A 16,008-nucleotide genomic window follows, 5' to 3' on the forward strand; every position below is an offset into this window, starting at 1 on the left:
ATGGTGGCTGGGTGGATGTCATTGGGTGGCTGGATGGCTGTCATGGGGTGGCTGTTATTGGGTGGATGGTGGCTGGGTGGATGTCATGGGTGGCTGGATGGCTGTCATGGGGTGGCTGGATGGCTGTCAAGGGTGTGGCTGGATGGCTGTCAAGGGTGTGGCTGGTAGCTGTCATGGGGTGGCTGGAGGCTGTCATGGGGTGGCTGGAGGCTGTCATGGGGTGGCTGGAGGCTGTCATGGGGTGGCTGGAGGCTGTCATGGGGTGGCTGGAGGCTGTCATGGGGTGGCTGGTGGCTGTCATGTGGTGGCTGGATGGCTGTCATGGGGTGGCTGGTGGCTGTCATGGGGTGGCTGGTGGCTGTCATGGGGTGGCTGTTATTGGGTGGATGTTGGGCTGGGTGGATGTCATTGGGTGGCTGGTGGCTGTCATGGGGTGGCTGTCATGGGGTGGCTGGATGGCTGTCATGGGGTGGCTGTTATTGGGTGGATGGTGGCTGGGTGGATGTCATTGGGTGGCTGGATGGCTGTCATGGGGTGGCTGTTATTGGGTGGATGGTGGCTGGGTGGATGTCATGGGTGGCTGGATGGCTGTCATGGGGTGGCTGGATGGCTGTCAAGGGTGTGGCTGGATGGCTGTCAAGGGTGTGGCTGGTAGCTGTCATGGGGTGGCTGGAGGCTGTCATGGGGTGGCTGGAGGCTGTCATGGGGTGGCTGGAGGCTGTCATGGGGTGGCTGGAGGCTGTCATGGGGTGGCTGGAGGCTGTCATGGGGTGGCTGGAGGCTGTCATGGGGTGGCTGGATGGTTTGGAAGCGAGGAACAGAAGTGGTGGTGTATTTAGGGGGTTAGGGCAAAGTGTGCCAATGAGTATGGGGTAGCGGTTTGGTGGGGTGCTGACAAGGTTCAGGTAGGGATTGGAATGGTGTCCAGGTGGAGGGTAGGGGGGTGAAATGGGGTGCAGGATGGCAGAGCAGTGCTGAGCTGGCCTATTCATGCTCACAATAATGACTGCCACCCTGTATAACTGTCACAGTCAGTCAGAGGAAGACAGAGAGAGCAAAGTGACAAGGCAGGGTGACAGTAGAAAAGGGGGAGTTAAAGAGGGAGACAACCGGGAGATAGGACTGAAGAGAAACAAGAAAAAAAGGAGGGAGCTGGAGAGTAAATATGAGAGAAAAATAATGAGAGAGGGATAACAAGTGGAGACCCAGCTTCAGTGGGGTTAAAGGGAGGGATAACAAGTGGAGACCCAGCTTCAGTGGGGTTAAAGGGAGGGATAACAAGTGGAGACCCAGCTTCAGTGGGGTTAAAGGGAGGGATAGAACAACGGCGTCGGAAAGTATGCAGGATGAAGAGAGAACGAAACAATCAAACAAAAAGACAATAGTCTCTAATCTAATCTCTCTCTCTCTCTCTCTCTCTCTCTCTCTCTCTCTCTCTCTCTCTCTCTCTCTCTCTCTCTCTCTCTCTCTCTCTCTCTCTCTCTCTCTCTCTCTCTCTCTCTCTCTCTCTCTCTCTCTCTCTCTCTCTCTCTCTCTCTCTCTCTCTCTCTCTCTCTCTCTCTCTCTCTCTCTCTCTCTCTCTCTCTCTCTCTCTCATTATTATCAGGGAGAGAGAGAAAGTGGGTGAGAGGGTGTGAGAAATTAGAGATGACAAGCTGAGTGGAGGATGGAGGCGATAGATGAGGGAAGGACAGAGAGAGGGATGGGTATTTGTGTGTAACTCACCTTGGTACGGGGTTCCCCTTGGCCTCACATTCAATGATGATGTTATCTCTGGGATCAACAATGTAGTCCTTCAATGACTGTTTCATTATGGTGGGAGGCTGCTTCACTGGAGAGAGAAAGAGAAAGAGAGAGACAAAGGAGAGAAAGAATGCAAACAGAGAGAGAAAGAAAAGGAGATAGAGAGAGCAAGATTCAGCAATAATGTCCGAGGAGGTGTGGTATATGGCCAACATATGCACAATGCAATGCGGAGAGCCTGGATACAGCCATTAGCCGTGGTATATTGGCCATATACCACAAACCCCCGAGATGGGTTATTGCTATTATATACTGGTTACCAATGTAATTAGAACAGTAAAAGTATTTTTTTGTCATACCCGTGGTACATGTATACGTCTGATATATCACTGCTTTCAGCCAATCACCAGAAATCACACAACCTCCCAGCGTGCGCGCACACACACACACCCACACACACACACACACACACACACACACACACACACACACACACACACACACACACACACACCAGCCATATCCAGGAGAAGTGAAGTGAGGAGGAGAGGATTGGGTTATGGTGTTGATACTGTGTATTCTCCCCTCCCTCTGGCCTTAACACAGCTGTGCTCACTCTTATTTAATTGCCCACTTAAGCCAGATGATTCCCCACTATTTCTCTGCCCTGGTCCACTTCTAGATCACTGAGCACCAGGGACTCATTCCGCTCTGTACTGTCACCACACATCTACCAGACCCAGCCTCGACTGTCAGACCCAGCCTCGACTGTCAGACCCAGCCTCGTCTATCAGGCCCAGACTCGACTGTCAGACCCAGCCTCGTCTATCAGGCCCAGACTCGACTGTCAGACCCAGACTCGTCTGTCAGACCCAGACTCTTCTGTCAGACCCAGACTCTTCTGTCAGACCCATCCTCGTCTGTCAGACTCAGCCTCGACTGTCAGACCCAGACCCAGTCTCGTCTGTCAGACCCAGTCTCGTCTGTCAGACCCAGTCTCGTCTGTCAGACCCAGCCTCGTCTGTCAGACCGAGCCTTATTTATCAGACCCAGGCTAATCTATTAGACCAAGCCTTGTCTATCAGATCCAGGCTCATCTATCAGATCCAGGCTCATCTATCAGACCCAGCCTCAACTATCAGACCCAGCCTCAACTATCAGACCCAGCCTCATCTATCAGAACCAGGCTCAACTGTAATGCCCAGCCTTTAAGATAACTTAGAACTTTCCCGATGACAAGCTGGACAGTCTGTTTCTTTCTTCCTGTTGTTATGATAACTGTGTCTTTCTACTGTACTTCCTACACTGCCTATATAATGATACACTGATACAGGGGTAAGATATTAATTTGATCACCTTGATGCAGGAGAACTTTCCTGAAATGCAGGAATTTTTTATATTTGTAGTGTATTTTAGGTTTAAAAAAAGCTTCTGAAGTTAGTAATTTTCACTTTGAAATGTTATACTTGATTTTCCCTTTTGGAAAATGTATCAACCACTACAAAAATGTCCATTAATTTTAATCAACATAATAATTCACATTACTGTTGCTGCAGGATTATTTTCCCGCTGTAGCAAACTGGCTCAAATTGAGATCCTAAATCTGTACACTGACACTACACACTATCAAGCCCAGCCTCAAAGAAAATTGCTTGCCTCCCCTCCCATTATACAAAATAGCCCCAGTTGAAAGAGATACTTCCTTGCCATGATGTACCAACATGGGAGAGAGGAACAACCGGTGTGTGTGTGTGTCATAAATCTTCTCAAGAGTAACCACAGTTTTTAAGGGAATAGCCCAAATCTGATGGAAGTCCCCTTGCCAAGATAGAAAGCTTTCCGTTAGAGAGAAAGAGGGAATTCCATTGCCCATTACTATTCTCTGTTTGTCCTCAGTTTGAGGATGCCGCCGGTTACCCAACTGTTCTTATGCACTACTGTAAACAATAGGTAACAGCCATCCATTTGTGTTTCTATGGCAACCATACAAACACAGAGCTAATTAATGTAAGTTGCTTCGGAATGGAAAATAAAACCTGCTCCTAGTAGGGCTGTGGCAGTCATGAAATTTTGTCAACCGGTGATTGTCAAGCAAATAACTGCTGGTCTCACGGTAATTGACCGTTAATTAACATAAATACATTTAGTATCTCCTGGCTTCCACACACAGCCTACAAGCCACTGATGCAGACCTTTTTGGAACATCTACATTTTAAAAAGTCCAATAAATCCATGTAATATAGCCTACACCTTCACAATAAATCCATGTAATATAGCCTACACCTTCACAATAAATCCATGTAATATAGCCTACACCTTCACAATAAATCCATGTGATATAGCTTACACCTTCACAATAAATCCATGTAATATAGCCTACACCTTCACAATAAATCCATGTAATATAGCCTACACCTTCACAATAAATCCATGTAATATAGCCTACACCTTCACAATAAATCCATGTAATATAGCCTACACCTTCACAATAAATCCATGTAATATAGCCTACACCTTCACAATAAATCCATGTAATATAGCCTACACCTTCACAATAAATCCATGTAATATAGCCTACACCTTCACAATAAATCCATGTAATATAGCCTACACCTTCACAATAAATCCATGTAATATAGCCTACACCTTCACAATAAATCCATGTAATATAGCCTACACCTTCACAATAAATCCATGTAATATAGCCTACACCTTCACAATAAATCCATGTAATATAGCCTACACCTTCACAATAAATCCATGTAATGTAGCCTACACCTTCACAATAAATCCATGTAATATAGCCTACACCTTCACAATAAATCCATGTAATATAGCCTACACCTTCACAATAAATCCATGTAATATAGCCTACACCTTCACAATAAATCCATGTAATATAGCCTACACCTTCACAATAAATCCATTATTTATTTTAGACAGGTCTAAAGAAACATGATATGAAGAAAATGTAGTCTATTTCAGAAGAACAGAATAGCATACTCTGAGTTGTCCTTGTGTTAGGCCCTGATCTGGCTATTCCATATGGCTGTGGGTTACACTAGTTCATTTAGCAGACATGATTTGCTTAGAATTCCATGTCATTATTTTATATTATTTTATAGTATGAAGAATACAATTGAACATATCTGAATAAAATAGAAAGGATATTTTTTCCAAAAGATTGGAGGGAGTGTGCACGCACACGCAGCTATTCTATGTTGAGCTGTTAACAAAGAAAGAGGTCCTCCTATATGCTTAATTTAGAGTTATTAATGTAACTTTAGTTGTTCTACAAACGTTGGGCTATATGTTTTGATTTTTAATACATTGTAAGGCTGCATGATGAGACTAATGAGGATTTGAAAAAAGCTGCATGAAAAGCATGTTTTTGCGCAGGCTGTAAACACTTCATCAGTCTCTCATTCACTATTTGACAAGCACTTGATACTGCCTCGATGTTCCCGGTGGCATCACCTTTGTGTGGCCGTAATGCCTCCTATAAAAATCCATGCCTTTTGCGGCCAGTGGCCTTTGTGCCCTTGGGCTGATAAGGATGCGCAATGCGTCCTTATCCAATTCCGAGGTGCATATTGAAGATATTGGAAGAACTGTCCATATTTACTTTTCGTCAGCCAACAAGATGAGTAGGCCTAACGAACAGCAAAAACACTAGTCTATGTCAATCTACTATCCCCCATAGTACAAAAGTTGACCTATTATATTCTGTACGATAAATAAATATTCCAGACATAGTCTGGGATAGTTGTGGGATGCAATAGATCCCAAATTAATACAACCACTAGCATCAGAAAAACGGTTTTAAGCAATATGGCTGACGCAACAGATCAGAACGTTTAGCTTAAAATGTTGATAAACTATTAGGCAATTTCTTCACATTATAAGTGCAGCAATGTGCACACGGCAGCAGGCTATAAGTGTGTATGTTCCATTAGCAGGAAAACACCATTCTCAAAAGTGACCACAAATGTGATTATGCATGTAATGCTTTTATTATTAAGGTGCATTTTTATGGTGAAAATGATCTTCCCAAATTTGAAACTCACGTGCTGTGTATGTATTTTTTTTATTTATTTTTATTTTTTTATTTCACCTTTATTTAACCAGGTAGGCTAGTTGAGAACAAGTTCTCATTTGCAACTGCGACCTGGCCAAGATAAAGCATAGCAGTGTGAACAGACAACACAGAGTTACACATGGAGTAAACAATAAACAAGTCAATAACATGGTAGAAAAAAAGAGAATCTATATAAAATGTGTGCAAAAGGCATGAGGTAGGCAATAAATCGAATAATTACAATTTAGCAGATTAACACTGGAGTGATAAATCATCAGATGATCATGTGCAAGAAGAGATATTGGTACTGGTGTGCAAAAGAGCAGAAAAGTAAATAAATAAAAGCAGTATGGGGGGTGAGGTAGGTAAATTGGGTGGGTAGTTTACAGATGGACTATGTACAGCTGCAGCGATCGGTTAGCTGCTCGGATAGCAGATTTTTAAAGTTGTTGAGGGAGATAAAAGTCTCCAACTTCAGAGATTTTTGCAATTCGTTCCAGTCGCAGGCAGCAGAGAACTGGAAGGAAAGGCGTCCAAATGAGGTTTTAGCTTTAGGGATGATCAGTGAGATACACCTGCTGGAGCGCGTGGTGCGGGTGGGTGTAGCCATCGTGACCAGTGAACTGAGATAAGGCGGCACTTTACCTAGCATAGCCTTGTAGATGACCTGGAGCCAGTGGGTCTGACGACGAACATGTAGCGAGGGCCAGCCGACTAGGGCATACAGGTCGCAGTGGTGGGTCGTATAAGGTGCTTTAGTAACAAAACGAATGGCACTGTGATAAACTGCATCCAGTTTGCTGAGTAGAGTGTTGGAAGCTATTTTGTAGATGACATCGCCGAAGTCGAGGATCGGCAGGATAGTCAGTTTTACTAGGGTAAGTTTGGCGGCGTGAGTGAAGGAGGCTTTGTTGCGGAATAGAAAGCCGATTCTTGATTTGATTTTGGATTGGAGATGTTTGATATGAGTCTGGAAGGAGAGTTTGCAGTCTAGCCAGACACCTAGGTACTTATAGATGTCCACATATTCTAGGTCGGAACCGTCCAGGGTGGTGATGCTAGTCGGGCGTGCGGGTGCAGGCAGCGAACGGTTGAAAAGCATGCATTTGGTTTTACTAGCGTTTAAGAGCAGTTGGAGGCCACGGAAGGAGTGTTGTATGGCATTGAAGCTCGTTTGGAGGTTAGATAGCACAGTGTCCAAGGAAGGGCCGGAAGTATATAGAATGGTGTCGTCTGCGTAGAGGTGGATCAGGGAATCGCCCGCAGCAAGAGCAACATCATTGATGTATACAGAGAAAAGAGTCGGCCCGAGAATTGAACCCTGTGGTACCCCCATAGAGACTGCCAGAGGACCGGACAACATGCCCTCCGATTTGACACACTGAACTCTGTCTGCAAAGTAGTTGGTGAACCAGGCAAGGCAGTCATTAGAAAAACCGAGGCTACTGAGTCTGCCGATAAGAATATGGTGATTGACAGAGTCGAAAGCCTTGGCCAGGTCGATGAAGACGGCTGCACAGTAATGTCTTTTATCGATGGCGGTTATGATGTCGTTTAGTACCTTGAGCGTGGCTGAGGTGCATCCGTGACCGGCTCGGAAACCGGATTGCACAGCGGAGAAGGTACGGTGGGATTCGAGATGGTCAGTGATCTGTTTGTTGACTTGGCTTTCGAAGACCTTAGATAGGCAGGGCAGGATGGATATAGGTCTGTAACAGTTTGGGTCCAGGGTGTCTCCCCCTTTGAAGAGGGGGATGACCGCGGCAGCTTTCCAATCCTTGGGGATCTCAGATGATACGAAGGAGAGGTTGAACAGGCTGGTAATAGGGGGTGCGACAATGGCGGCGGACAGTTTCAGAAATAGGGGGTCCAGATTGTCAAGCCCAGCTGATTTGTATGGGTCCAGGTTTTCCAGCTCTTTCAGAACATCTGCTATCTGGATTTGGGTAAAGGAGAAGCTGGGGAGGCTTGGGCGAGTAGCAGCGGGGGGGGCGGGGCTGTTGGCCAAGGTTGGAGTCGCCAGGAAGAAGGCATGGCCAGCCATTGAGAAATGCTTGTTGAAGTCTTCGATTATCACGGATTTATCGGTGGTGACCGTGTTACCTAGCCTCAGTGCAGTGGGCAGCTGGGAGGAGGTGCTCTTGTTCTCCATGGACTTTACAGTATCCCAGAACTTTTTGGAGTTAGAGCTACAGGATGCGAATTTCTGCTTGAAAAAGCTGGCCTTTGCTTTCCTGACTGACTGCGTGTATTGGTTCCTGACTTCCCTGAACAGTTGCATATCGCGGGGGCTCTTCGATGCTATTGCAGTTCGCCACAGGATGTTTTTGTGCTGGTCGAGGGCAGTCAGGTCTGGAGTGAACCAAGGGCTATATCTGTTCTTGGTTCTGCATTTTTTGAACGGAGCATGCTTGTCTAATATGGTGAGGAAGTAACATTTAAAGAATGACCAGGCATCCTCAACTGACGGGATGAGGTCAATATCCTTCCAGGGTACCCGGGCCAGGTCGATTAGAAAGGCCTGCTCGCAGAAGTGTTTTAGGGAGCGTTTGACAGTGATGAGGGGTGGTCGTTTGACCGCGGACCCGTGGCGGATACAGGCAATGAGGCAGTGATTGCTGAGATCTTGATTGAAGACAGCAGAGGTGTATTTGGAGGGCAGGTTGGTCAGGATAATGTCTATTAGGGTGCCCATGTTTACGGATTTAGGGTTGTACCTGGTGGGTTCCTTGATGATTTGTGTGAGATTGAGGGCATCAAGCTTGGATTGTAGGACTGCCGGGGTGTTAAGCATATCCCAGTTTAGGTCACCTAACAGAACAAACTCTGAAGCTAGATGGGGAGCGATCAATTCACAGATGGTGTCCAGGGCACAGCTGGGAGCTGAGGGGGGTCGGTAGCAGGCGGCAACAGTGAGAGACTTATTTCTGGAGAGATTAATTTTTAAAATTAGAAGTTCGAACTGTTTGGGCATAGACCTGGAAAGTATGACAGAACTTTGCAGGCTATCTCTGCAGTAGATTGCAACTCCTCCCCCTTTGGCAGTTCTATCTTGACGGAAAGTGTTATAGTTGGGTATGGAAATCTCAGAATTTTTGGTGGCCTTCCTAAGCCAGGATTCGGACACGGCAAGGACATCAGGATTGGCAGAGTGTGCTAAAGCGGTGAGTAAGGCAAACTTAGGGAGGAGGCTTCTGATGTTGACATGCATGAGGCCAAGGCTTTTTCGATCGCAGAAGTCAACAAATGAGGGTGACTGGGGACATGCAGGGCCTGGGTTTACCTCCACATCACCCGAGGAACAGAGGAGTAGTAGGATGAGGGTGCGGCTAAAGGCTATCAAAACTGGTCGCCTAGAGCGTTGGGGACAAAGAATAAAAGGAGCAGATTTATGGGCGTGGTAGAATAGATTCTGGGCATAATGTGCAGACAGGGGTATGGAGGGGCGCGGGTACAGCGGAGGCAAGCCCAGGCACTGGGTGATGATAAGAGAGGTTGTATCTCTGGACATGCTGGTCTCAATGGGTGAGGTCACCGCATGTGTGGGGGGTGGGACAAAGGGGGTATCAGAGGTACGGAGAGTGGAACTACAGGGTCCATTGCAAACCAAAACAATGACAATGAAAACTAGCCTGAACAACAGTATGCAAGGCATATTGATATTTGAGAGAGACATACAATAAGGCATAAAGTGATTGCAGGTCTTGATTGGGAGAGCTAGCTAAAACAGCAGGTAAGATAACAGCAGCAATAACAGGGTGCTAGTCTGACACAGCAACAACAGGTAAAAAATGGCGATGACTAGGCAGAGAGGGTCGGATTAACTACACACAGATCCTGAGTTAAAGCACAGAGCCGACAGATAAGACACAAATAAACAGAATGGAGTACCGTGAATTAATGGACAGTCAAGCATGCATCAGCTATGTAGCCAAGTGATCATAGTGTCCAGGGGGCAGCCGTAGATGGAGCAGAGGAGGCCTCCACTAAGCTAGCACGCGGCGTGTAAAGTTAGTAGCCCGGGGGGTGGTCTGCTCAGACGGAGGGGGTCTGCTCAGACGTGGTTGTGTCGACAGAGAATCCAAGCCAGATGGCGATGGCGAAAGAGAGGTTGTGAATTGTAGAATAGTGTTTGCTAACTGGTGCTAGCTTCGTGGCAGTGGCAGTGGCACTAGCTCTTCAGCTAGCCGGCAGATGGGCCTAGCTCGAGGCTAGCTCAAGGCTAACTGGTGCTTGCTTCGGGACAGAGGTGTTAGCCAGTAGTAGCCACTCGGTTGCAGCTAGCTAGCTGTGATGATACGGTGTAATTGTCCAGAGCTTGCGTCAGGAATCCGGTGATGTGGTAGAGAAAAAGCAGTCCTATATGCTCTGGGTTGATATCGCGCTTGCAGCTAGCCGGCAGATGGGCCTAGCTCGAGGCTAGCTCAAGGCTAACTGGTGCTTGCTTCGGGACAGAGGTGTTAGCCAGTAGTAGCCACTCGGTTGCAGCTAGCTAGCTGTGATGATACGGTGTAATTGTCCAGAGCTTGCGTCAGGAATCCGGTGATGTGGTAGAGAAAAAGCAGTCCTATATGCTCTGGGTTGATATCGCGCTGCAGCTAGCCGGCAGATGGGCCTAGCTCGAGGCTAGCTCAAGGCTAACCGGTGCTTGCTTCGGGACAGAGGTGTTAGCCAGTAGTAGCCACTCGGTTGCAGCTAGCTAGCTGTGATAATACGGTGTAATTGTCCAGAGCTTGCGTCAGGAATCCGGTGATGTGGTAGAGAGAAAGCAGTCCTATATGCTCTGGGTTGATATCGCGCTTGCAGACTGGCAGGTATCGGCCCGGTGTTGAAGCTGGCTGTGTCCGAGTTAAGGGCGAAGACCGCAGCAGTGGCTAACTGACTACTAGCTAGTAGCTAGTTATCTGGCTAGCTTCTGATTGGGGTTACGGTTCAAAAGTATATAAAAAATAGCAGGTCCGTACCACATTGGGTGAGGCGGAATGTAGGAATGTATATTCAGTTCCTAGATGGAAAGTGAAATTAAAATAAATACGAAATGTATACGAAAAATACGAATACTATTTACACGGGACAAGACAGGACAAAGACACATCCGACTGCTACGCCATTCTTGGAAGGCTCTACACCCGTTGTGAAGCAGATTAATGTGCTTCATTTTACAAAGTTATTTGGCCACTTTAGTTGTGATACAAACCTTATCAAAACATATAGGCCAGGCTACATGAGGTGTGCAACTATGATTTGAAAAAGTCGCCGACAGAAAAGAAGCATGCGCTGTTTGCTGGGCATCGTAGGCTAATATTGTCACCCATCACACTATTATCATGCACCTGTCTCCAAACAGGGGCAGCTGGAAAAAATACATGTCATCTATGCACTTAAATAGCGAATGGAGGATGATTTTTCCCGTGGTTCATTTTCATGCCAGCCAGGTAGGCTATACTCTTGTTGTAAAGAGAAGCAATGTGCTTAATATTAGGGAAGTTGAGAAATAAATATAGTAGGCTTAGTCTATAGAAATCTGATGGGATCCCCTCTGTTTTCTCATGCAATTGCATAGCCTATAGAGATGTTGTACAACATCAGCTCATGGACTCACATGAAGTGTTTCATTAGATGTGAGTACATTTACATTTAAAGTGACTAGTAAATAGATCACTAGTCACTTTAAACAATGCCTCTCTAAATAATGCCACTTTAATAATGTCTACATATCTTACATTACTCATATCACATGTATATACTGTATTTTATACCATCTATGTCACGTTCCTGACCTGTTTTCTGTTAGTTTTGTATGTGTTAGTTGGTCAGGACGTGAGTTTGGGTGGGCAGTCTATGTTTTCTGTTTCTATGTTGGTTTAATGGGTACCTAATATGGTTCTCAATTAGAGGCAGGTGGTTTTCATCTCCTCTGATTGAGAATCATATTAAGGTAGGTAGTTTCACAGTGTTTGTTTGTGGGTGGTTGTCTCCTGTGTCAGTGTCTGTATGTTACGCCACACGGGACTGTTTTCGGTTTTGTTTGTTCATTCGTTTTATGTAGTCAGTTTTCCTGTTATTGCGTTCTTCGTGTTACATGTAAGTTCGTCGCACCAGGTCTGTCTACTTCGTTTGTTGTTTTGTAGTTTGTTTAAGAGTATTTCGTTTCGTCTTTTGTCTTGTTAAATAAATATTATGTCATCATACCTAGCTGCGTATTGGTCCTCCGATCCTTCTCTCCTCTCCTCGTCTGAGGAGGAGGAAGATCTAGAAAACCGTTACAGAACCACCCACCAACAAAAGATCAAGCAGCGGTGTAACGGGAGGAAGGGACAGCGCAAGAAGGAGGAATGGACATGGGAGGATATTTTGGACGGCAAGGGTTGCTACACATGGGAGGAGATTCTGGCTGGTAAGGATCGCCTCCCATGGGAACAGCTGGAGGCAGCTCGGAGAGCGGAGGAAACCGGAGAGAGGAACCGGAGTTATGAGGGGACGCGTCTAGCACGGAAGCCCGAAAAGCCCGTGAGTACTACCCAAAAATTTATTGGGGGGGCGGGTAAGAGGTAGTGGGCCAAGGGCAGGTAGGAGACCTGCGCCCACTTCCCAGGCTAACCGTGGAGAGCGGGAGTACGGGCAGACACCGTGTTACGCAGTAGAGCGCACGGTGTCTCCTGTACGTGTGCATAGCCCGGTGCGGGTTATTCCACCTCCACGCACTGGTAGGGCTAGATTGGGCATTGAGCCAGGTGTCATGAGGCCGGCTCAACGCGTCTGGTCTCCAGTGCGTCTCCTCGGGCCGGCTTACATGGCACCAGCCTTACGCATGGTGTCCCCGGTTTGCCTACATAGCCCGGTGCGGGTTATTCCACCTCCCCGCACTGGTCGGGCGACGGGGAGTATTCAACCAGGTAAGGTTGGGCAGGCTCGGTGCTCAAGGGAGCCAGTACGCCTGCACGGTCCGGTATTTCCGGCGCTACCTCCCCGCCCCAGCCCAGTACCACCAGTGCCTACACCACGCACCAGGCTTCCAGTGCGTCTTCAGAGCCCTGTTCCTCCTCCACACACTCTTCCTATGGTGCGTGTCTCCAGCCCAGTGCCTCCAGTTCCGGCACCACGCACTAAGCCTCCTGTGCGTCTCAAGAGCCCTGTACGCACTGTTCCTTCTCCCCGTACTCGTCCTGATGTGCGTGCACTCAGCCCGGTGCCACCAGTGCCGGTACCACGCACCAGGCCTATAGTGCGCTTCGAGAGGTCAGTGTGCCCTGTCCCTGCTCCCCGCACTAGGCTTGAAGTGCGTGTCTCCAGTCCGGTGCCTCCAGTTCCGGCACCACGTACCAGGCCTACAGTGCGTCTCAGCCGGCCAGAGTCTGCCGTCTGCCCAACGGCGCCTGAACTGTCCGTCTGCCAAGCGCCGCATGAACTGCCCGTCTGTATTGAGCCTTCAAAGCCGCCCGTCTGCCATGAGCCTGCAAAGCCGCCCGTCTGCCATGAGCCTACAGAGCCTTCCGCCAGACAGGAGCCGCTAGAGCCTTCCGCCAGACAGGATCAGCCAGAGCCATCCGTCTCCGCAGCGCCATCTGAGCCATCCGTCTCCGCAGCGCCATCTGAGCCATCCGTCTCCATAGCGCCATCTGAGCCATCCGTCTCCGCAGCGCCATCTGAGCCATCCGTCTCCATAGCGCCATCTGAGCCATCCGTCTCCCCAGCGCCATCTGAGCCATCCGTCTCCCCAGCGCCATCTGAGCCATCCGTCTGCCCAGTGCCGTCTGAGCCATCCGTCTGTCCCGAGCCATTAGAGCCGCCCGTCTGTCCCGAGCCGTCAGAGCCGTTCGTCAGTCAGGAGCCGCTAGAGCCGTTCGTCAGTCAGGATCTGCCAGAGCCGCCAACCAGACAGGATCTGCCAGAGCCGCCAACCAGACAGGATCTGCCAGAGCCGTCAACCAGACAGGATCTGCCAGAGCCGCCAACCAGACAGGATCTGCCAGAGCCGCCAACCAGACAGGATCTGCCAGAGCCGCCAACCAGACAGGATCTGCCAGAGCCGCCAACCAGACAGGATCTGCCAGAGCCGCCAACCAGACAGGATCTGCCAGAGCCGCCAACCAGACAGGATCTGCCAGAGCCGCCAGCGAGCCATGAGCAGCCAGAGCCGTCAGCGAGCCATGAGCAGCCAGAGCCGTCAGCGAGCCATGAGCGTCCAGAGCCGTCAGCCTGCCATGAGCGTCCAGAGCCGTCAGCCTGCCATGAGCGTCCAGAGCCGTCAGCCTGCCATGAGCGTCCAGAGCCGTCAGCCTGCCATGAGCGTCCGGAGCCGTCAGCCTGCCATGAGCGTCCGGAGCCGTCAGCCTGCCATGAGCGTCCGGAGCCGTCAGCCTGCCATGAGCGTCCGGAGCCGTCAGCCTGCCATGAGCGTCCGGAGCCGTCAGCCTGCCATGAGCGTCCGGAGCCGTCAGCCTGCCATGAGCGTCCGGAGCCGTCATTCATCCAGAACTGCCTCTCAGTCCAGAGCTGTCTCTCTGTCCGGAGTTGCCCCTCTATCCTGAGCTACCTCTCTATCCTGAGCTACCTCTCTATCCTGAGCTATCCCTCTGTCCTGAGCTACCTCTCTGTCCTGAGCTACCTTGTCCCGGAGCTGTCCTTTATCTTGGTGTTGCCCCCTAAATTAGGTGGGGGAAATAAGAGGGTGGTCATTCTAAGGGGGAGACGTAAGCTGGGATTGACTATGGTGGGGTGGGGACCTCGCCCAGAGCCTGAGCCACCACCGTGGTCAGATGCCCACCCAGACCCTCCCCTAGACTTTTGGTGGTGCGTTCGGAGTACGCACCTTGAGGGGGGGGTTATGTCACGTTCCTGACCTGTTTTCTGTTAGTTTTGTATGTGTTAGTTGGTCAGGACGTGAGTTTGGGTGGGCAGTCTATGTTTTCTGTTTCTATGTTGGTGAATGGGTACCTAATATGGTTCTCAATTAGAGGCAGGTGGTTTTCATCTCCTCTGATTGAGAATCATATTAAGGTAGGTAGTTTCACAGTGTTTGTTTGTGGGTGGTTGTCTCCTGTGTCAGTGTCTGTATGTTACGCCACACGGGACTGTTTTCGGTTTTGTTTGTTCATTCGTTTTATGTAGTCAGTTTTCCTGTTATTGCGTTCTTCGTGTTACATGTAAGTTCGTCGCACCAGGTCTGTCTACTTCGTTTGTTGTTTTGTAGTTCGTTTAAGAGTATTTCGTTTCGTCTTTTGTCTTGTTAAATAAATATTATGTCATCATACCTAGCTGCGTATTGGTCCTCCGATCCTTCTCTCCTCTCCTCGTCTGAGGAGGAGGAAGATCTAGAAAACCGTTACAATCTATTGCATCTTGCCTATGCCGCTCGGCCATCGCTCATCCATATATTTATATGTACATATTCTCATTCACCCCCTTTAGATTTGTGTGTATTAGGTAGTTGTTGGGAATTGTTAGATTACTTGTTAGATATTACTGCACTGTCGGAACTAGAAGCACAAGTACACTCACATTAACATCTGCTAACCATGTGTCACCAATAAAATTACATTTGATGTCAGAGTGCTGAGTGCTTCTAGAGTGCTGAGTTCCAGGCAGTTAGCAAGTTTGGTAAGCTACTAATGACCATCAGCAGCGTCAGAGCTTGGAGAAGCCTAATTACCATGACTAAACGGTCATGTGGTTTTTGACTGCCATCATGCCGGTGTGGCGACAATACAGTCACCGCAACAGCCCTAGCTCCTAGTACTACTGCACGTACACCATTATATCATTTACTGCTGTAAATGTGGGTTCAAATTGGTGTTTTCATCCCCCATAGAGACAATGTAGAAACAGTACTGAGTATTACAGCAGACTCAATACACTCTAAGAAGAAAAAGTGCTCTCTAGAACCAATAAGGGTTCTTCCGCTTCCCTTTGAAAAAACTTTTTTTTCTAAGAGTGAAGACAACAGACACAACAGAAAATAGACACAGTAGACACAATACAAAATGTTACTGTGTTAATAAAGAATACTTACAATCCTGCTGGATCTTTTCTGTTAGTCCCAAAGAGGGTGAGTGAGAGAGGAGGGCAGAGAGAGAGAGAGAGGTGTTGATAGTGATATTAGAGTGCTCATTGTAACACAGCTCTATAGCTAGAGCATGTCTATAGCGTTAAACAATGTTAGTCACATACTGTAGTTACAGTTCTAT

The 16,008-nt window shown here is 48.2% G+C and overlaps 1 protein-coding gene across 7 annotated transcripts in view; it reads right to left on the reverse strand.

Moving 5' to 3' along the window:
* nfasca (neurofascin homolog (chicken) a) overlaps positions 1 to 16,008 on the reverse strand; it is a 182,493-nt gene that overhangs the window by 84,718 nt on the left and 81,767 nt on the right. For all 7 annotated transcript variants that reach the window (XM_071336293.1, XM_071336292.1, XM_071336289.1 and 4 more), the window contains exons 3-4: positions 15,834 to 15,851; positions 1,726 to 1,831 (exon numbers count right to left, since the gene is read on the reverse strand). In XM_071336293.1, the coding sequence (XP_071192394.1) occupies positions 1,726 to 1,831; positions 15,834 to 15,851 (124 nt within the window). The remainder of the gene's footprint in view (positions 1 to 1,725; positions 1,832 to 15,833; positions 15,852 to 16,008) is intronic.

This window comes from Salvelinus alpinus, chromosome 12 (genome assembly GCF_045679555.1).
Source record: "Salvelinus alpinus chromosome 12, SLU_Salpinus.1, whole genome shotgun sequence".
NCBI lineage: Eukaryota > Metazoa > Chordata > Actinopteri > Salmoniformes > Salmonidae > Salvelinus > Salvelinus alpinus.